General features: G+C 44.4%; 1 protein-coding gene across 2 annotated transcripts in view; it reads right to left on the reverse strand.

Moving 5' to 3' along the window:
• Positions 1–23,069, reverse strand: part of AP2B1 (adaptor related protein complex 2 subunit beta 1) — an 80,610-nt gene extending 57,541 nt beyond the window's left edge. For both annotated transcript variants that reach the window (XM_055715604.1, XM_055715596.1), the window contains exons 1-5: positions 22,934–23,069; positions 18,681–18,738; positions 16,084–16,189; positions 13,858–13,993; positions 11,867–12,112 (exon numbers count right to left, since the gene is read on the reverse strand). In XM_055715604.1, coding sequence (XP_055571579.1) covers positions 11,867–12,112; positions 13,858–13,993; positions 16,084–16,189; positions 18,681–18,717 — 525 coding nt within the window. In that variant the 5' untranslated portion in view covers positions 18,718–18,738; positions 22,934–23,069. The remainder of the gene's footprint in view (positions 1–11,866; positions 12,113–13,857; positions 13,994–16,083; positions 16,190–18,680; positions 18,739–22,933) is intronic.
• Positions 23,070–23,084: the final 15 nt, after the last annotated feature.

A 23,084-nucleotide genomic window follows, 5' to 3' on the forward strand; every position in this document is an offset into this window, starting at 1 on the left:
TCCCCTTGGCAGCCCCATGGCACATGGCTTAGCATGATCTAAGAAACAAGAAAACAGTCTCGCTCAGTAAGAGGAGATGTCAGGTGCCAGACAGCCTTCAGCGCTGCAGCAACACTGTCAGGTCACACAGTTTGAAAGCAAACACGCAATTTCCTTAAAATGGACAACTCCTGCTAAATTTTTAATAACCCATATTTCAATTTCAAATAATCTCCATAGCATCTATTTGTCTGCTTTACAAAGTCCCATTAAAGCAAGCACTCCAGCACAATTCATCACAGAAAATATTCTTGATACATTTAAGACTATGTAAGTTCTTTTCTTTTCTAAGCATGGATGAAAGGAAGCACAGAGAGGAGGTCCAGGGTCCAGCTTGTCAAGAGCAAGAAGTGGGAGTGCAAATTTCTAATTCTTAGTTCCATATTCAAGATTCCACAGTTATTCTAACAGATGCCATCTGAAGATTTTTTTTAAATACAAGAGTTGCAGAACATATAGACAAAAATAGAAAATATGCAGACGAGACAAAAGGCTTTTATTTGTTTAAGTAACTAGAAAAAAGATTTAAGCCAGAGTTTGGCACACAAACCTGATATACCCTATGAAAAGGCATTTTCAGGATATTTTATAACGTATATCATGTTCAGCCTAACTCACAATACATACCTGCTAAAAATGAAGGTTTATAGCATTGTTTTCTATGGGATTAAGGCAAAGAAACATCTTATCTCAAGTCGTCTGATTCTTTGCGTGACTAAAGATGCTTTTGATGCAGTACACTGAAAACAAGAACAGCACGACCAGAAAATTCTCTGCATTGTTCCCATCACTGCTTGTCATTAAACCAGTATATTTCAAAGTCATTGCACAAGCACAGTAATGTTGATTGTTTTGCATTTCACACCTAGAGGTCAGAGATAGGATTTTGATCCAAGATTTTATGAATTTCATTAGTTGAATGAGCCTTCTGTCACCAAAATCATTAGCAATCAGAACTGCTGTCTTCTTGTACTGTTTTAATGAGTAACTTACTAAGATACGCTGCTTATTCTTTCCATTATTTAATCTGCCTAAATCCTGAATGGTTAATGTGACACAGCATAAAACTGAAGTAAAAGACTGTTTTAATTTCATTGTATTTTGGAAGTTTACAAGCGAAGACAAATCATACAAGCAACTGAAAAGTTCAAAATCATTACAGAAAAAGTACTTATAAAATGAAATGAGGACTTTAAAGAAAACAATTTGAAGTAATAAAGACAGTTACAGAGTCAAAGCATCGCAGAAATGTACCTGTCGGTTTTACTAAGGAGCAGGGCTGAGCTCTGGCAAATGCACTCACGCTGCCAGGTACCACCTTTGTCGCTGTAATTAGGCCATGTGCATATATATCCTAAACCCTGGGGCAAGCACAAGTCACAGCTGCTGGCTTAAGTTTCTTTCCTTGCAGAGTAAGTGAAGTCTGTCACTGAGTTTGCCCCAGGAAAAAGATAAACGGGAATGCTGTTACCATGGGCTGCCTGGTACATCAACCCAGAGACCTGGCTGTGAATGACGTCTGGATTTTAAGATCTTTTGGGGCTCTTTTCAGGAACTAACATGGCAGCATAAACATAAGCACCCAAATCAAAGCTGCAGATGGGACACTAAGTGGCAACACACTAGATGTCAGATGTCCTTTAAAAGCATCCATGAGAGTGTGTCAGATGGCAAGATGCACTTAGGAGCATGGGCTGTGGTCCCCTTGGGTGTTACAAAAAAAAAAAAAAAAAGAAAAAAAAGACTGGAAGGGGCTGTGAAACACTTGGTGGCAGCTCAGTTCTGCCAGATGAGCTGGGACCCACAACCTTATAGTCCACAATTAAAGCTGGTCCTCACCTTCTACCTTAGCAGAACGCTGCTGCTGTCAACTTGGTGACAAAATGATGAATGAAGTAAAAGGGGATAAGAGAAGGGATAGGCAGTATCTTCAAACTTTAAGCAACATTTACTAAAAAAAAAACCACAAAAAAAAAAACCCCAAAACAACAACTTGCTGGCAATTCACACTGAACATATTGATATGTTATGGTATGCCAGCAAAAATAATTAGCATCTTCAAGGCTTTCTACACAGCCGCAGCACAGTTGAAATTAAAACGGATTTCAGGAACCACTCCAACATAAACACTGGTTCAAGCATGCATGCTCACCTCTCTTCATTGGCACTGCCATTGGCTTCATTACGAGACAGGAACATAGAGCAATACAAGCCGGCACTGCACAGTTTCATTCCAGAACACGATTCCTACTTAGCTGACAGCTCTCACTAAGTGTTGGCTCAGGCTACATGTAAACAAAGAGTGAAGCATTGTTCACAGTTTGGGATACTAACAGTTATCACTCAAGGTATGGAGAAAAAAAAAAATCCATTAAGAACCAGTCAACACCATTTCAATTATTACATCACCTGGTAATCTAGCATATACTTTGGCAGTCATGTAAGTGTCATTGGAAATACTTAGAAAGAGGTTTTGGCCAAAGAAAACCTACAACAAAGCTGAACCTTAAGCCTTTAACTTGGTTGATACTTCTTCCTTAACCGAGCAACACAAGACAGTGAAGTCCAACCACACTGAACAGCAACGACAAGTACACAGTGATAAAATACGTTACACAGCAGGTTGGGTTTTTTTCCCTTGAAAATAAATAGCAATGAGGATGTACCTGCTGGGGGACAAATTAAAAGTAAAGCTGAAACTTTAGGTATAGGACAAAGTCCTCCATGGAATTGGACAAGTTTCACAGCCAGTGCCATACCTTGGCTGAGGAAAACCAGCCGTAAGTTTCTTTGGCAAATGAAGTATTCTCTGCTTTGCAAAACATGCAGGTACATTTTGGTGAGAAACCAACTGGGAGTTGTATAACTTATTCCATAGATTGGAAGAAGGAAACTAAAAGGACCAGAAACTAATAGCTAGTATAGTCTTTAATTCTCTAAAAATCATGACCAAAAAAATAATCCCAAGGTCAACCCACTAGCCAAAGATATGTGAGCTCAAACAACTAATGAACAGGAAAAGCTTTTAAAAGCTTAAACTTACAAGTTAACTCCATGGCTAAATGCCTCACTTGACTCACAATTAAGAATCCTGTCCTTAAGCTGACAGCCTAAAAAACACCTAAAAAGTACAAATGCAGAGCAGACTGAAGAATTAATAATAATAATAATAGGTCCCTGGCTTGCTGATGTAAATCAGTTCACCCTGGGTACATTTCAACGTTATTCAAATGCAGTCACAGCAACCGCCAGTTAGAGTGCAGTTGATCCGAATGACAATAAACCTGCTTTTTGGCTGGAATTTCTCCAACAAATTTAGACTCTTGGAAAAGTGTCACTGGAATGAGGATAATTAAATCTCACAGGCTCTTATAAAAAAAAAAAAACAAACAAACACAAAACAACCTAAAACAAACCCTGCGTTTAAAACTACATTACAAATTTAACAAGAACCCAACATTTTTAAACCCACCTACAGACAAACCCTTGAGCAGCCAGAGACCAGATCCGATCTCACGGAGAGCTGCAGAGGTAGGAACACTGATCTGCCAGTTATTCCTTCCGGCAGTTCAACCCTTTATCTCAGGGCAAACAGTACAAAATACATTTAACAAGGAGGAAAGGGAGTGGGTGAAAACCTTAAGTGTCTATCAACCCACACGGAAAAGCTTTATGGGGGGGGGACGGGGGACAGGAGGGAAGCTAGACAGATCTAGAACACAAAACAGTCAAAGCAATCAGATTATTTTGCTAGCATCCCAGGCTAATTGGAAATTAAACCAAGTGTGTAATGGAGTTAATGAAATACAATGTTCTGCTGCTTAAAACAGGAACCTCTGGCTCACCATTCCATGAAAACGAGGAGAAAATGAAGGAAAGGAGGAAAAATTTACAGGCTCTGAAAAGATGCTGAGGAAAGGCAGCCTTCCCCACATAGCTGGAGGCTCCCACCCTCAAGAGAGCCAGGCACCACGTGATGTTTTCGAGAACGGAGAGGTGCTGACATTTTCCAAGAGCACTCTGAGCTTGCATGGTATGTTCGTGTCATTAAGCACAGACTCCCAGATGGGATATTAGGGGCATCCGCATGGATGCGTATTTCACAGGGCCACTCATTTTCATGGCCACACGATGCTGTGTGCCTGAAAGGTCCTTAACAAGTACTAACACAGCCAAGCTCTCTCTCTCCAGAGTACACAACCCCTACTTCTGTTCATATTATAATTACATCTTTCATCTACAAGCCCCCTTTACTTTGCTTCCCTACCAATGGTCTACGAACAATTAAAACTGTCCAATCAGGCAAGTCAGAGAGCTTATAGGAACCTCTCACTCCGTTAATGCATGCAATGTATATGGCTTTAAATTACAGCTCTGGGAGACTTAACACATGCCCAGTCTATATATAGCCTTTGAAAGTAACAGCTCCCCTGCTCAGCCTTAATTGTGACAGATTTCCAGGGCTCTGGGTAAGTCATTCATCTTCCACTAATTCCATTCCAGGAGGTTGTGCTTTAGTGCCTATAAGTCTGGAGCCACAGTGTACGTGATCACTTCCTGACCATGACCCAAAAACCACCTGGGTGGGAAAGACTGCCTACTTGCTTTTTGCAAATGGGATGAATTTTTCTGGAGGTGGCAACAAAAGGGAAGTCAAAGTGTTATGCTTCCTATGGCGTGCTTACCCTAACCAATTTTTGCACTGCCCTGCTCCTACTATGCACTGCATAAAAACGCCACTTTGTGGCAGACTAAAACACCACTCCTGCTCTCATTCCCTTGCAAAATCAGAATGTGTCCGTTGTAAGACAGGCAATGATACTTCCTCCAACTGTTGAACCTCTTGCAGTAGGTGGGCAAGAAGCTGTTCAGGGATGACTCCAACACAAAGGGTTTCTCCTTGGTACAGCCAAGCCCCCCCCCTCTGCTGCGGGAAACTAAGCTCTATAGGAAGCCACCAAGGGTCTGCAACCCCTATGCTTCTTCCAAAAAGCACCGTGGTCTGACCCCAGCCCCGATCAGGCACCTATCACACACCAGGAAGGATTCTTTTGCGGGGTTGTTTTATTTTTTTTTGTAAGGCCCTTGGCAATTTTCCTTGCAGAGGTTCTCACTGGCACCATCCAGTGGCAAACAGGGCCATGTCTGATCCAAGCAGCTTTTTAGAAGAAAGGCACCCAGCAAAGCACCAACAAAAATATTACGTAGCCCTAAAAAGGGGGGTGCAGAGTTACAAAAGATCATATCCACAGTGATTTTTTGACAAGTGGTGCTTGTCAATAGCTAGAAGTGTCTGTTCCGACTGAAAATGTATTATCTAGACACATGTCAACAAAATTCCCCAACACCCTGATTGACATTAGAGATCCTGGAACGATCCATTCGCCAAGACTAATGCTTTGGAAATTAGACACATGCTGGTAGCAGTAATTGGAAGGAGAGAGGTCTCTGAGGGATGAATTTGTCAATTAAGCTCTATAAATGAGAGGTCTTGGAGGACAAACTCTGCAGACTCATGGAAATTCAAGCATTATCATACAAACTCATTGCATCTCTCTGCCAGAGGGCAAGTATTCAAAAGGCAGAGAAAAGCACAGCTTCTGCAGAAAATGGTCAAGACCAGCATCCCTCATCCACAAGCCTCTGAAAATCAACCAACCAACCAAACTCAGGTCCCACATACAGGCATGAAAGTCCCTCAGACCTGTTTAGGATGACAATCTGGAGAAAAAACTTAACTACTCAGTAAGTCAGACTCCAACCTTCCTCTGGAGAAGTGGCTGCAGGATGCTCAGCCCAAGGCCAAAACTGTGTTTCCAGAGGCAGAGCGAGCAGGGTTGGAGTGGCTAACCAGAAGCTGTGCCGTCAATTACAGACAGCAGCTCTCCCATCTCCCCCAGTTTCAATCTTTGCAGTCTGACACCCAAACTGGCTTCTGAACTCCCCTAGCAATCTCCCATGTTGCCTCTTTCAAGCATCCCACCACATACATTAACACAGCCAGTTTTATACAGGCTCCTCTGCAACCTCTACCTATTTAATTTCCAGCTTGCTACTGTTAAGCTGTCTGTTTATTTTGCAAAAAGCGTAGCTCTTCCTCCTAGGCAGCCCCATGTAACAGCAGGAACATCCATTAAAGAGCCCCAAAGCAAAGCCACTACTCTTCAACAGCCCCTAAGCAATGGTCCCATTCACTGTAACGTACCCAAATTCCACCTCCTGACGCCTACAAATACCATCATGTGTCTCCCAGAAGGAAATATTATCTCCACCTGCAGCACAAACAGATTAAAAAACTCAAACCATGCACAGGACAGAGAGACATGGTCAGGGGGGCTTCAAGATACAGCATTCTGCAGCACTGAGGTTGGAAAGAAGAGGGAGGTTTTGGGCAGTGGGGCAGTCAGGCTGTCTTGGAGGCAGCCCAGGCTGACAACATGCTGCAGAGGCACAGCTCACAGCTCCTAGCCAAGATGGCCAAGGGCCTGAAAAAATTAAAAAGAGGCGAAACACCCTGTTTGGAACATTTCGTGTTGCTCACAGCTCATCTGTAGATGATGTTGATCATAAAATCTTAACTGCAAGACTCAGCTCCATACTAGGATGTGAATTTTCAAGTCCTCACAACCTTCATGAGCAGGAATCATCAACCCATCCAGCAGTGGCGGTTCACTCCTTGCACTAGATAAAATGCCAGCTGCAGCGGGCAAAACACAGCTGTGAGAAGTCCAAATTTCCCCATGAGGAACAAGTGCTTTCCTGTGCCCATGAAGGTGGTGTTGTATAAGAGAAGTCCCATGTCTCAAAGTGCCTCCCACAAAGTCCTTTTAGGACTCAGAGGACCGCTAAGTTTCTCAGCAAGGGGTTCATTTTTCAGTTTTATTACACAGAGAGGGATAAAACTCCTGCAAAGTACGCAGGGGAAGACAGCCCAGGAGGCAAAAGCTGCTTCTGTTTCTAAACAAGCTTATTCTTCAGGACACAATCTCAGAAAGACATACTGCTTGCCAGCTAGTCGGAAAAAGAACAAAAAGAGGACCTTCTTCCTCCATAAGGTCACCCAAGAAGCCCAAACATACGCTCGGAAATTCTGGCTGGCAGAGACGGCTTGCAGTCACAGCAGGAGAGAGACAAGAGAGCACTGTGATTTATATCAATAGTTTTTCAGTCTAGTCTTTGATAGAAACTCACGCTGGTTAGAGGGAATTCCGATTAGATCAAGATGGACCTCACCACCTCTGTCAGATCTCAATAGATTCCCTTCTTTAGTGCAGGTTAATGCTAAAGGCAAAAAAAACCCAGGCATAACAGAGTTTAATTATGTTCCACACACTTGGTGTACTTACTTACCAGCTTATGTGATCTCAGTTTATTCTGTGTTCATTTACAACAGTGTTTCTCTCAGTAAACTGTGATGTGTAGATGGTGTAAAACATATTATTGGACAACATGTACATGTTATGTCTATACAGCCCACAAAACCACAAGAGTAGAACAGCCACACCTGTGAAAGCATTGATCCAGCATATCATGGTGATGAAGCAGAATACAAGGAAGAAATGCTACAAGAAGGAAATAAAAAGCCAACAGCCCCTAGAAAAGAACTGGGAGAAGGCGACATCCATCTGACTTAAGCCATGTGGATAACAGATAGGTTGACAAGAAAACTACTCCATGGGTTAAAAGTTACCCTAGAAGGTTGAGGATTGAAAATATTTGGAGAGAAAGCTTGTTCCAATCATTATTAAAAGACCAGTAAGGCTCAAGATGGATTTCCTCTTATGTTTTTCTGCTGATATTTACATTCCTGAAGAAAACCAAGTGCGGTGATTAAAAGCCAGGAGGGAGCTAGTTACAAAAGAAGGTGTCTTAACGAGCATCAGCTTTGGTTCCGCTTGAAACTGCTGCCATCTCCTGGTCCTGCTCTTCACTCGCAATGCTCCAACAACAAACAGTCATTAGGTCCGATTCACAAGTGTCAGAACAAGACATTATCAGGAAAAACCAAAAAATTTTGTCCAAGGCTTCAGAGAGTCTCTGGCCATCAGTAGGTAAGTAACAGACGTACCTTTCTCACCCCACTATTACCTACTGCTGTTGCTGGGTGTGAACAGCATTCTGCAGCAATCTGCCTTTCTGCGCATGAGCAGGAGGACACAAAAATGCTGGGATATCGCACTGAAATTGTATTTTGTTAGAATGTGAGGATTATGGAAGGACATGCTTTCCGAGTTGCACTATACTGAAGTTACCAGCAAGAGCAGCCCCAAGGACTAAGTCAGTCCAGCAGCACAGTGACAGCTCAAAGCAGCCAGGCCCTAGTTTTATATTCACCCATACCTGGTTCTGCTGAGCTTCATGCAAGGAAATACCCAGCAAAAAAGGAGAAGGGTTTGCTTTAAGCAACTCTGGGAAGAAATGAGGGTTCCCTTTATGGAGGGAAACCCTTCAACTGGATCCCAAGTGACAAAGGGCAGCCACAAGCTCTTTAGGCCCATCTGTAAAAAGAGATTAAAGGCTCCATCCACAATCAAACTTCTACAGTGTAACCACCCAATAACTGAACCATGCCCTTATATGCATTTATTGGCCCATTGCCTGCAAGAGGTAAGACATCTCAGACAATTCAGCTGAAATGTAGTAAGCCACCAACCCACCTGGTACCTTGCCATGGGTATCCATATATGCAATTAGAGGATTGTATTAATTCATCCAGGAGAAACTGCAAGGCTACCACAAAGATTTTGCAGCAGCAGCTAGTGAACTACCAGACTCGAGTGTCAGTCCTTCAATCACATCTACAGCCAGCTCATCTGCAAGGGTGCAACCCTACACTTGGTCAAAAGATCACTGTATTTGAACCAAGGCCAGATCCCGACAACAAAAAGCCCAGACAAAGGGGAAAAGCACCCTGGCTGTGCACCTGCAGCACCTCAAAACAGGTCTTCAAAGCAATGCTGTGAACATCCCCTATACTCTGCCTGATTCCACGATAACAAACTATTAGTCCAAAAATATAAAAAACCACCCCAAACGTTTCTGAAAAAGGTCACCTCCAGCTTAGACACCATTATGATGAGGGTGATTTGAGCCAATAGAAACATGCACCCTGATCTCTGCACAATTACAAAGCAATTAGCAAGCCACAGATGGAGTTGTTACTCTATCCAGCACTCAGCTAGCATGCTTAGTCCTTGCTCATGTGCTAGAGGCAGCTAATGACAAAACTGTAATAAAACCCTTCTTGAAGACTATTTTTCAACAGGAATTTTTTAGCTCCTGCTCAAAATCCTCATTTCTCAGAAGGAGGAACAAGTGTGGATTTCCCATCTACAAAATTCTGCTTCATTAAGTGTCTAATGTTGCCTATTTCCACAAGTCATCAAAATAGGGGAAACATTTATAATATAAATATGAATGAGTTTAGATAACAGGTTGCAATGACTGAGATGCACCGTTTACAGAGGAACAGGCCATAAGAATAAATCTATCTGCACTGTTCTTTTCAGCAGTCTTTCTTTTGATGGCCAATACAGATACATACATTTTACTTAAAAGAGAGCTTCCAGGCAGGGCTGTCTTCCACCTGATGACAGAGAAATACTTTAATAAATACCAACTTGCACACAAATATAACTTATTTGGCAAACACAACTCCTGGCCATCAGGAACCCCCACTGGAGTTTCACATGGGGAAAGCAGCAATGAGCTGCATGGTTTGACTAGGAAGATGATTTTTTGACTGAATCAATGTGCACACAGGCATGAATTTCAAAGGGGACCAAAGCATTAAGCTTAACTAAAAGAAATGTCTGTATCTACTAAAAATTGTAACCAGATTAAATACTGTATTAAGTCAGCAGCTATGAGCCCCAAACCTGATAAAATCTCTGCCCACGCACCCTTAAAAAGCAGGAATATAATGCCCTGTCTACAGTAAAACCTGGGAAACCAGTACACTGAACACCAGCCATACGATCCTCTCAAAGCCTGCAAACCTGAAAACGCCACAGGCCTCTCCTCTCCATCACTACCAGTCCTCCAAATTCCCTTCTCCTGCTGTGAATCCTCAGCTTCAGGAAGAGCAGGTGAAGTACCACATGAGGCAGGTACTGTGATCCTGCACAGCTTCAGTAGCTGTAGAGCTGCAATCAATTGCAGCAGCTGCAAAGACTTCGCTGTCCCAGCCCATCCTCACTACCACCAAGAAGCTCATTAGTTGTACTGATGTTTTATTAGGAATCCCTATGCTACTTTTGGTGGTTTGTTTGCCAAATAGAGCATACGCTGCCCTTTGGTATCTTTCCTCTTCTCTCCATTCAAGTTAATGTACTTTTGAAATAGATATCGATGCTCTCCTAACAGCCAATGGTTCGTTTACCAAACCAGTTAGTTCCATGGAGATCAACAAGCAGAAAGGGCAAGTAAAACCTTATTAATTTCTCCTAAAGTACCACATCTTTTCAGCCTGAGTTCCTCACCTCATATCCATGTGGCTGTAATCAGCAGAAGAAAATTAAGAGCTGGAACCAAGACTAGGAGAAGAGTAGGTTATATCCCTGTCCAAGCACACTCCATCGCTGCCTGTGAGCTAGCAAATGCCAGGGGCCAGCATTTCAGTGGAACTAAAGCTACCCAGTCGAGTATTTCCAGAGGCTGCAAGGCACATTCTCCACATTAAATTAAAAAAATAGGTGTTCCCTTATACGCCTCAAGACTGCCTAGACAGAGAGAGCACATCTTCAAGTAGTCATCAATATTCATGCAGAAACCTGGCATAAAAAAAAATAAAAATCAGGGAGGCATACAAAAGAACAGCTTGTAAAAGAGTCAGGTACCAAAGGCAACAGGCACCACTGCTCAGACTTGTGCCTGTGAAAGTCATGCACTTTTAATTTTACTGTTTCTACAAAGCTGTAAGAAAAGCAATCAGCACCTATCACTCCCCTACTAAGGAGTACAGTATCTTACTGCCTGCACTTGATTTATCCAAATCTGTCTAAAGATAGTAACTGAATTTATGTAGTTTGATTCATGCACCATACAAAGAGCTGTTACACCTGTCCTAATACGGTGAAGCTGCGTCTTTAAGCACAGTCAAGTCAAATCAGGTCTGTGCTCTACAAAAGCAGCAAGCACATCCTTAAACTCACCAGTTAAACAGAGCTGCAGAACTTTTCTTCCCAGCTAGGAGTTACAACGATATCAGTGTGCTCAATATGCTCACTGGATTCCAGTAGATCACAGGAAAAAATAATGAATGAAAGGATTACGCAGTGGGGCACCTCAATCCATTGGCCACCATCTTTTAGTTTCAAAATAATAGTGGAAGATGCCTGGCATGGAAACAGACTCTTCACCAACCGTGACAAAATATTCATTAAGTAGGCCATTTAGCCCTGTGAAGGTCTTGATCTCCACCTCTGCTCCAATGACTCACTTAACTGTTAAAAACATAAGCATTGATTTTCTCCATTTATTACAGGCCAGGGGGTTCATCTGTGTTAGTGATTGAATTCATCCAACCCCTACTCCAAGAAGGGCCAAAGCCTGCAGGAAAGCAACAAGTACAAGCTGTCACTAAGGTAGCAGCATCAAGTCTTTCTTGCTCTTCTGACTCACCTGATCATGAAGTTGAACTTTTGCCACAGCACTCAAGACAGGCAAAACAGGCAAAAACCCAAACAGACCCAAGAACAGAAGGTACCTCCTGTTTTCTGAGGCAACGTTCATCACAGTGCATCAGTTGCAATTAAAAAGCCTTCACATTTCTGATTATCTGCCCATTACAAACTCAAACAATGCACTTGAAGGACATAGACATTACCATGGGATTGGAGTCTGCAATCAGGTCACGTAGAGAATCCAGGAATCCTTGGTCCTCCACCATCTGGGCATTGATGTCATGCAGCTTCGCCACACAGACAGCTGCAGTCTTTCGTACGTAAGGGTCTTCATCCTTCAGACACTTGCGAAGAGGCTCACACAAATACTCTGTGATCTTGTCCACCCTGATGCATCCCATTGTACGGACAGCCAGAGCACGGATGAGAGGGTTTGGGTCCTCACAGTCCTGCAACGGGACAAAATACACAGTAAACAAGTCTGCACCACTAGCCACCGATACCTTCCCTGCAGCCAGAATCAGGCTGTTCTTATTTAAAACAAAAAGCATTATTTCTGATTACACGCTAAAAAAAGGCATTTTTTTCAGATCAGGGGCAAAAGGGGGAACTTATTCACAGAAACATTCTACACTATCTTGAAATATTTTCAGGCTATAATAGCTCATAAATTGTGATCTCGGCATCTCTTGTGTCTCCCAGGCAAAGCTTCTTTCAACATAATTTAGCAGCTACAGCCAAGCTAGAGAGGCAGCTCGCACCACCCAAAAGCTAGCCACAGGCAACTTTCAGACAAAGTAACAGACAAAGTAATATACTGGTTTCCAGCCTTGCTGGTTTAAAGGAGCAAGAGAATGCAATGGGAAAACTCAACAACTAAACACAACGGAACAGTCATCAAGGTCTAATTCTCAAAGGCCATCAGTTCTAGACACGAGTATCCCTTAAGTTTGCAACACATGAAACACTAAGCAAAGGCTAGTCTAGAGGTGCTTTTCTGATAAGGAAAAAGAAAAAGCAGGAGGGAATATAACTTCATACTGCCAAGACTATATAATTTCACATACGTCCAATCCATCTACATGTCCGAGCAACGCTTCTCCAAAAACCAAACTATAAAAGGATGTCTGCAGAATGACCTGCAAAAGTATAAGGTACATTTACCTTTCACTGTTTACATTTCCTATAGCTGAAAAAACACCTGAATGCATGACTTTTAAAGCATACAAGAGAAGTGACACATCTTACTAGGGCATTCAACAACTTGAACTGCAAACTGTGCACGAAGTGCTGAGCTAGTGCAGACTAGTGTCAACACTTTCTCTTTACTAATGTTTGTGCCTCAGCCTGCCAAAAGGGACATCAGACATTTCCTTGCAGGGAAAAGTATGAAGCTGGAAAACATCAAGTTTGTTAGTCCATTCTAACAGAATTACACCTCACAGATATGACAGACAACAATATTCTTTCCAGGGAGGAAGGCAGGGCCACGTTCTCTGGCCAGAAGAGCAGACCTGCTCTCAGCCTAGGTCTTCTCATCTCTTTCAGCCTCAGGCACTACAACAGAAACTTAAAACATGATCAGATTCCCCAGTGTCTCAGATTTTATAATACTCTAGGAGGAGTCTCAAACTCTTTCTAAGCACTGGGATTTAACTTGTATAACATGGAACTGAAATAACATTTCCTAGCTAAGAAGAGGCAACCTACAACAGAATTAAAGGCAAGACAGCAATCAGGCTGTTATTTTTCCAGTGAACTGTCTTTCCATTTCACCAAAGATAAAGGTTTTCCACACAGAGCACAGCCGAAACATTCAAACAAGAAGTAGATACTCATATATCGGAGATACTACAAAGGCTGGAAGATGAACAATATAAAATCTATTATCCAATAGCGGCAGCTGGTCTTTAATAACAATTAGCAAAACAATAGAAGCAGCTTTCCCTGTAGCAAGCTCTCTCAATCCACCTACAGAAGTGGTTATGTCATCCCCGCTGCAGTAACTAGCAGCGGCAAGCGACAGCAAGGACCCAGACCTATTGGACACAGCATGCTCCTCTACAAGCACCCCCAGCTCAGAGACTTAAGTACAAAACCAAAGAAACAGCTCACAAAGGCTAACGGATAAATGAGACGTGGTGACAGCCACTGTGCTGGACTATTTTTCTGATGAGCCATGGAAGCACATTACCTTCACAAAGCTGTTGACAGCCATGATGGCCATATCTGGTTGACTTTTGGCGTAGTTCATCAGGTACAAGTAAACCAGCTTCTTCAGCTCTAGGTTGTCGGTCTGCATGCAGTTCACAACATCAGGAAAGAGTGAGCTGGACAGACAACAGTAAGAATAGAATCATAGAATCACAAAGTCATAGAATCGTTTAGGTTGGGAAAGACCTTTAAGATCATCCAGTCCAACTGTTAACCAAGCACTGCCAAGTCCACCATTAAACCATGTCCCTAAGCACCACATCTACACGTCTTTTAAATAGCTCCTGGGATGGTGACTCAACCACGTCCCCAGGCAGCCTGTTCCAAAGCTTGACAACCCTTTTGGTTAAGAAGTTTTTCCTAATATCTAATCTAAGCCTCTCCTGGTACAACTTCAGATTATTTCCTCTTGTCCTGTCACTTGTTACTTGGGAGAAGAGACCAGCACCCACCTCGCTACAGCCCCCTTGCAGGTAGTTGTAGAGAGTGATCAGGTCCCCCCTGAGCCTCCCCCTCTCCATGCTGAGCACCCCCAGTGCCCCCAGCCACCACTCATCAGACTGGTGCCCCAGCCCCCTGCCCGGCTCTGGACACGCTCCAGCCCCCCAATGTCTTTCTTGCAGTGAGGGACCCAAAACCGACCCCAGGATTCGAGGTGGGGGCTCACCAGCGTACAGGGGGATGGTCACTGCCCTGCTCCCGCTGGCCACACCGTTTCTGGCACAAGCCAGGATGCTCTCAGCCTCCTCGGCCACCTGGGCACATTGGGGGCTCATCTCCAGCGGCTGCCAACTGACAGCCCCAGGCCCTTTCCCACCGGGCGGCTTTCCAGGCACTCTTTCCCAAGCCTGTAGCACTGCACGAGGCTGTTGTGACCGAAGTGTAAGACCTGGCACTGAGCCATATGAATCTCATGCAGTTGGCCTTGGCCATCAATCCAGCCTGTCTGGATCCCTTTGAAGAGCCTTTCTACCCTCTTGCAGATCAACACTCCCACCCAGGAGAAAAAAAAGCAGTGAGATTGCATGGTATGCAAAGCAGATAGTAACAAGGTGAAGAAAAAGTGGAACTCCAGTTTTCCTGGCTAAGTACCCTGCTGTCTAATGAGAGGTCAATTTCACTCCTGAAACAGTTGGCAATGGCTTTTATAATAATCATTTAATCTCTTCTGGTAAAAACTCATGCAATTTCCTAAAGGTGTTTTAATTGAGGATTTCACCAAGCAAGTAAATTCTACCATGCCAGGCCTGGAAATGAACCCAGAAGAAAAAAAAAAAAAAAAAAAAAAAAAAAAAGTTGCTTAAAAATGTTTTGGTAATGTAGGGCACTTACAAAGAAGCTGCCAAATTTCTGACTAGTAAACTCTAGAGCTATTAGGAGCTTAAATGCCAACAAGCTGAGTTTCACTCAAACATCAAGCAGCAATATGTAAACAGCACTGCAGAAGAACACAGGAAGTTAGACAAAGATATCTGCGGCTCTCAGGTATGCTGTAGCGATCTAAAGGTGAAGGGCAAGTGCTGTTGGCCAAGATTATTTTTAATTCCTTCCAGTTTATCTGTTCCTTTGTTCTACCATGTAGCCGTGATGTTAAATTTGCAAGCTCATATTAATTTCTGGAGCAACAGACCACACTGCCATGAACCCAGGAGTATTGCGACTTTATGGTAGATTCCAGTAACAGGAGAAGCTGGAAGGAAGAAAGCATTCACTCGAGCAAGTTTTTCTGGTTGCCTCAAAGACAGAAAAAGTATGTGGGACAGTGTTCCAGAAGGTAAACACCTGTGTCTTTTAGTCACTATGAGGCAAAGGTTCAATTTAAAAATCACGTATTTTAAAACGTAGCTTAAATTTATGCTATGACAAGTAAGGCTAAGAAAAACATTTGGTATTACCTTTCTAACACTAATACCCAGGCTAGCAAGTAGTGAGAAATCATCATCTAGAGTGACATACAAAATGGTTGAATTCTGGATGGGTTCTTAAATAAAAAAGGCTACTGGCACCTAGCTAAACCAGCACTGAAACAGTTGTTTCTTTTGCTTTCAGTAACAGGAAGGAGCCTGAGAAACCTGTGACTCAAGCACAGCACAGGCAAGGACAGAGCCAGCCTCACCACCCAGCCACACCAAGGTGTGTGCCACCACACCCAACCAAGCCCTAGGACACCCAGAGCTGCTACAGGTGCAAGAAAAGTTGCTTTTACCTGACATCCTTCCCCACGGTCATGGCTGCAATAACTTTCTTTACTGCTTCTTTCCTCTTCTCTTTCTTTTCATTATTGAGTTCAGCCTTCAGTTCAAAAATCTCTCCTGGCACAAGACAAAACAGGTTGAGTCTCTTGGGAGAATAAAAGGGTGTCGCTTTAGGGACAGTACAAGAGTGACTTTTTACTTGCCCAGCCCTGTTGTTCCCATAAAAGCAGTACAGCAGCATGTGGAAGCCGTCAGACCTTATGGAGAGCATGGTTCAATGAGAAGCAAAGCTGCAACATTCCAGAGAACGTTATGGGCTATACCTTGCTAATGAATAAGCTGTTAACAAGAATCATGCTGCATGTTGCAGCTCTCCCACTTCTAGAACATTAAATCACATCACTGTAGCATCTGTTTCTCAGAGGCAACTATTATATAACTAGGATGAAAAGATACTTGGAGCTGCCAGATTCGTGCCTGCAAGAAAAAACTAACTAAGCTAGGAATTTTGCCCAGACTTTTTAAACTTTCGCTCATCACTGCCTGGCTCCTGCAAATGCAATGAGAAAACAGCAGACTGTAGTACAGCCCAAATGCCACGATACACAGCAGTAGAAACAGGAAAGCATAAATTTAGTCCAGTGGAATAAATTCCTTCCAAGACAGAAAGATGGAGCTACTATTAACAAAAGCAGCGTGTAACACTGCTGTCACCTCAATTCCAAGGCTGTCAAAGCAGCCTGTTCCATGACACTAGATATTACCAGATAATTCTAGATATTACTGCTTGGAAAGTCAGTTCAGGTTTGATCACAAAAGTGGCAAAGCAAGTTTGCAAAATAAAGCAACATGTGCAAAAGACTGTTTATCAGGCTTGTTCCAGACAGCAAGCGGTGTGAGGATAATGCTCCTGACTGACAGACAGCCTTCCCCCAGGAACAACAGGGAGCAGTATTCCCACTGGAAGCAACAGGCTAAGGGCACATCACAAATATCAAAACATCTCTGACAAAATACATTCTAGCCCTTAACCTTTGATTCCTACACACCACTTTGGCAGATCAGCAGCATCCATTACTAAAGAGCCTGACACAAAGACCAACAAGTACTTCAAAAAAGAAGTTACTGTTCTGAAGAACACAGTGCAGTGACCACTCATCACACGTCCTGCCTAAGAAAGAGATGCTCACATTACTCACAGAGAGACCATGCCACGGTGCAGGGCTGAGCCAGCAGCAGCGTGCTCGCTCGAGCTGAGACAGTGCAGGCTGGCCTCTTGCAGCCACCCCAGAAAAATTTGCCTTTAGGACTGAACTTACTGACAGAGCTCCTTAGAAAGATGTGAACTGCATTTGCTGACTTTAGGAGCTCACTCTGAAGCTTCATGAGACGTGGAATCATAGAATTTTCGTTGGAAAAGACCTTTAAAATCATCCAGTCCAACTGCAACCCCAGCACTGCCAAGTCCACCATTAAACCATGTCCCTAAGCACCACATCTACACATCTTTTAAATAGCTCCTGGGATGGTGACTCAACCAATTCCCCAAGCAGCCTGTTCCAAGGCTTGACAACCCTTTCAGTGAAGAAGTTTTTCCTAATATCCAGTCTAAGCTTCCCCTCGTGCAACTTGAGGCTGTTTCCTCTTGTCTATCACTTGTTACTTGGGAGAAGAGACTGGCACCCACTTTGCTACAGCCCCCTTGCAGGTAGTTACAGAAAACGATCAGGTCTCCCCTGAGCCTCCCTTTTCTCCAGGCTAAACACCCCCAGTTCCCTCACCCAACATAAACAGGAATTTAAATAGATCAACACTCTATTTTTTTATTAGCAAGCATTAATCAGAAACATCCAGCCCCTCTGAAAAGGAGAAGTTAATATGAACCATTTTCCACATCTACTGGAGAAGGATGAGCAACACCAGGCTTAAATTGCAGTCAGCATCAGGGTTTTGTTTAAGAACAGGGTAGAAATTAAAATCTGCCTGGGACAGTTTCAGCAGAACAAGTTCTGCTCTGCAGCACGTGAATGGGTAAAACGTCCCTAGAGATCCTTCCCAGTCTTCCCATTTTTAAGGGCACCAGTTTGTCCTGAGGTGAGGTGACCACCACACCTACCGTCAAGCCAAGGGCAAGTCAAACAGAGCACTGCAGCTTTGGAGGAAACAGCAATAGGAAACCCCATTATCTTTGCAACAGCTTGATATAGAGATAATACACTTATACTTTAAATATTATATGTCTTTCAGTCAACTTAATCCTGTGATGCCCAATGGAACAACCATCCTCAGTCCTGAACTTGTTAGCCCATAAGAAAAACTTTTCTCAATTGCAATCTCAAAAATCTGCAGTCAAATCCCAATGTATTGTTCTCTGATCCTTGAAAAAGGAGCAATTTGGGTCATTTTGTGCATCGTATAACCATGTAATACATCCGTTTTGTCTTTTGTCACCATGTGACCTACTTTGGAAGTTTCTCCCCGGATGATTAAGATGTGAAACAGGGACAGAGCTAACAGAAAAGCACAAGTTCTTCTGCATGCAGTTAAAAAAGCTATGTAAAAATAGCCACCCACCACCTCCAATCCACTGCACCAGCTTAACACTAACCTTTTTTATTGGTTGTGAAGTATTTGGAGTCCGTCATGGTTCCAGTTCCTTAAAACACCTGAGAAAAATAATAAAAAAAGAGCAAGTAGTCACACAGCATTCAGAGCTGAAAACACCCAGTCTGCAAGGCAGGAACTCGGAGGAAGGATGGTTGGTGAGTGCACAACGTAAGGGAAGAAGCAAATGCTTTATAACCACAGGCACAAGTTTCACAATCTTCATTCTGCACCTGCTGCTGGTATTACTTGGCAAACCCAGGGAATTAAAGGGCTCAGATGAACAATGATAGTGAAAACACAACAGCCCGAGGCAGACAGGCTGGGAAAAAGCAGTGGTGCTCAGCCCAGCTTTTTAAACATTTGGTCTCCAAAGGGAAAAGGCAGTTTTTTAACTCTTTCCGAACAGCAGATCTTGGCATGTTCCGCAGCTGCCTTTCCCCTGGGTACACAATGTCTTTTTCCAAAAAAAGAACTGCACATCTTACATCTCGACTGGAAGCAAGAAGTCCATGTTTCAGACAAAGGAAACTGTCGACTCCCCCTAATGATACCTTCCTGTGCTGCATCTTGATGGAAAGAACAATTATCCCTCCTTGCAATACCCACCCTGAGGCCCTTTCACTTCTTTCCCTTCTTTTGCTCCCAGGAGATGCAAAGCAGTTTGTTTCTGTTGTTGTTGTTTTGTTTGGTTGTTGTTGTTGTTGTTTTTTAAAGAAAAGCCATCACTTTTCCAGTTCTTTCAAGCTTGAAATTGAAATCTTTCTCTGCCAAGATCTGACATCCCACCTCTAACACACACACAAGCTTATTATTTCAGTGTTGCACTGCATTTTTGTGTACAGGACAGAAAAACGCTGCTGGGCCAGCAAGTACATAGAGCTGTGAGAATGGTCTCAACAGCACTTTTTCTGCTCCATGGAACCAAATTATTAATACTTCAGAATACAGGGATTGCCCAAACATATGTGGATATCCATCATTTTATTCTTACAATTGCCAGCTCTGTGACAAACGTGACTGAAACAATTTTCAAGTACTGGCTGAAAACCAACGATTGGAGTGGGCAGTTTCACTGTTATTGATGAAACAGTCTGCATCACTGCTAAGAATGTATGACCCTAAAACAATCCCCAAAAAGGGTTTTCCCACATCTGCTCCTTTTCCTATTTTTTTGCCCAATTCCCCTTCTCTTGTATATATTTCCATAACCTGAAATGCTGCCAGCAAAGCAGCAAGTCATTTGTTCCCTAAATACTGCCCATCTTGCCTAAACCTTGAAGGTCTTGCTGGCTCAGCAAAAAAAGAGATGAGCTTAGCTTTGAACTCCAAGACACCGTCCGGTAGTGCAACCAGCTTTGCTGTTCCTTAACACTTTTCCTTCCTCATCCCTTAACCAACCCCAACACCACTACCATTCTTATTTCCCCTATCCGCATTGATCAATTTAGATCAATTTGACTTAGAAGTCAAATCCCCACCAGCAGCAGCTGAGGGGCAGTGCCACAATTCCTACCACATTCCATGTGCTCTACAGCGCGGCGATGCAGAGCAGCTGTAATCTTGTCCAACTGCCAAGCAACCAGATGAGAAACAACCTGTTGCTTCCTCCAGTTTCTCTGAGCTCCTGGCTGCCCTGTGCCTGTGTGGTTACGGCCTCATCCCAATTACTGGGTTTGGTTTGATTACTATCCCTTTCTGCTTCTGCCAAGCTGGAGAGCAAACTATGCCTGGGGACAGCTCTGGAAGCATGTTGCTCCTGCAGGAGAGGTTTGCCTGCCTTCCAAAACAGACAGTGGGTTGGGGAGAGCCGCACAAGCCACAACACTGCAATCTTTCCAGAAAAAAAAAAAGCATTTTTTTAAAAATCATAGCATCCTGAAAGCAGCAGCTGTTGTGGGTCTTGTTTTATAATTAAAAACAGAGCCCATGTTGAGCTGCAATGTTATTGCTGACAGTCTTTCGGATTTGAGCCCAGCTTAAAAGATGACTTCAATGTTTTCCTCTACAAGAGCATTTGGCATGATGCCATGCAAAAGGCATTGAACACTGCCTTGCCATTTTTTTGCATTATACATGGATTTTCCAACCTGGGTCATACCAGCTGAGCTACTCCAATATGTTTTAACAGTGACCAGAGCAGCAGATTATACAGAAAACAGAGGAGAAAAAACCCCACGCCACTCATATCACCCCAGTTGCGTAAAGCCTCACAGAGGAAGAAACCTTGCTGAATTTCAGAGATGATTTTTAAACCGAAAAGAGGACATTTCACTGGTTTTCTAACCAGATCAAATACTGGGAGACATGAAGAATCCTAGAAACAGACTCAGACAAGGCTAAGCACAGCACATGTCTTTACAACCTGTTTTGATAGACATAAGACTTGGGTCAAAAAGCAAACTACCATATTCCATGTCCAACACAGGAGAAAGCTCTTTTTCTCATGAGCACACAGATTTTTGCTTCATGTATGTCAGAGCTTGCTTTGCTCATTGTTCAGAGACGGCCTGCTAGCAGTACTGTTATCTCATCCACTAAGCAAACTCAGCATGATTTACAGCAAGTCCCAGATGAAGGCCGAAAACAAAATAGCCCAGGAATACAAATAGCAATGTTTTAAATAACCCAAGAAAATCCCAGCTTCTTGTACACAGAACTAGTTTGAAGAGAGCCAAGATAAATTATGGCAACATCATGAACAGCCTTGTATTTTTAGGAGAAAATCTACATCAGATTTCCCCTCCTCGCTATTGTTCTGTGTCTAGCACTTGTTAAGGTGGAAACAGGTAAGAAGTCTTCAAGCTGACAGCAAAAGGTTCCTCTTCCAAACCCAGCAAACAAGAAGAGATGAAATAGAGGAATTTCTGCAGAAGCTTTGGCAATATTTAATGCTGTAAGCATTGACTTGACATTTAAATGTAGACTGAATCAAAAATATGATTAAATTAAAAGGCTAAGGAACCATCGTAACAACAAAGGTAAGCCTTCGCAGCCCAGAACCACACAGAAAACTGGATCTGGTGTCTGACCAACATCTGCTTTGCCCCACACGACTCCAACGACAGCCTGACCAGCTCCCCACCACCAATTTCACACAGCTGTGAACAGGAAGGAGGCAGGTTTAAGGCCTCAGTATCCATCCAAGCTCACTAGCATCAGAACAATCCAGTCTTGCACTCCTAAATCTCTGAAGTGCTCCCCAGTTTAACCTGGCTTACACTCCTGCTGGTGCCACCACTTCTTATCTGCACCCATTTTGCCTGAAAAGCCTCTGGAGTAGCCCAAGCACTGCTCAGGGCTGCCAGAGCATCAGGAAACCAAACAGAAGAATTGAACGGGCAAAGGGAAAGCAGCACCTCAGCTGCAGAAGCCTGCAGCCCTGACGGTGTGTGCTAGGGGCAGGTAATTTATTGCCACCTTGGGGAGCAAACCCCACTTCGGTGCTCCCCACCCCCTCCCCAAACTCCCTGTCTGTGCTTCCTCCTCACCCCTCGGACCCCCATCCCAGCTCCACACGCCTCCAGCTTCAGCCCGCAGCTGGACTCACAGCCCCTCCACCACCCGCAGCACCCACCCACGCTCCTCCCAGGCATCCCCGGCCCCCTCAGCACCCTGGCCACCACCTTCCCCCCTCAGCACCAGCCCTCAGACCTCTCCCAGTAGCTCCCAAGTTCCAGGAGCATCCCCCAACCCCAGCTCCCCTCCTCAGCGTTCCCAGCCCCAGAAGCCCCCCCAGTGCCTGCCCAGTCCCCCTCTGCACCCCAGCACTCATCCCTGCCTAGTCCCACCAGTATCCCAGTAGCTTTTTCTGCCCATTCCCATCCCACCTCGCCCTCCCAGTCCCACCAAGCCCCAGCCCTGCCCACCCCCAGCACCCGCCCCCCAACCAGCGCCTCCTCCCAGGGCCCAGTGCCCCCAGGGCCCAGCCCCCGCCTCCAGCGCCCACACCCCTCACCCTCACCCCTCCCAGGACCTCTGCACCCACCCGCCCAGTCTCCCCAGTGCCCCGCTCCACCCTACCCCACTACCCCTCCCACGGACCCCCCACCAGCGACCCTCCCCCACTCTATCCCGTTCCCCCTCCTCAGTCCCCCACTCAGGCCTCACCAGTGCCCCTCGCCTCCTCCCAGTACTCCCTCCCAACGACGCCCAGCCCCTCCCAGCTCCCCAGCGGTGCCCCTCCCCACCAGACCCCAGCGCCCCACCAGTGCCACATCCCCCTCACCCCGCGACCCCTCCCCCGGCCCCACTCACGGCGGCGGGACGGACACACCGCTGTGGGGGCGGCGGCGGAACCGGAAGCGGAACGGAGGGGCCAGGAGGACTCGCGAGGAGCGAGAATAAACCCTCCCCCCGCCTAGAGCGGCCGCGCCCCTGCCACCATAGAGGGGCGCAGGAGGAGACA

This window comes from Falco cherrug, chromosome 1 (assembly GCF_023634085.1).
Source record: "Falco cherrug isolate bFalChe1 chromosome 1, bFalChe1.pri, whole genome shotgun sequence".
NCBI classification, from domain to species: domain Eukaryota; kingdom Metazoa; phylum Chordata; class Aves; order Falconiformes; family Falconidae; genus Falco; species Falco cherrug.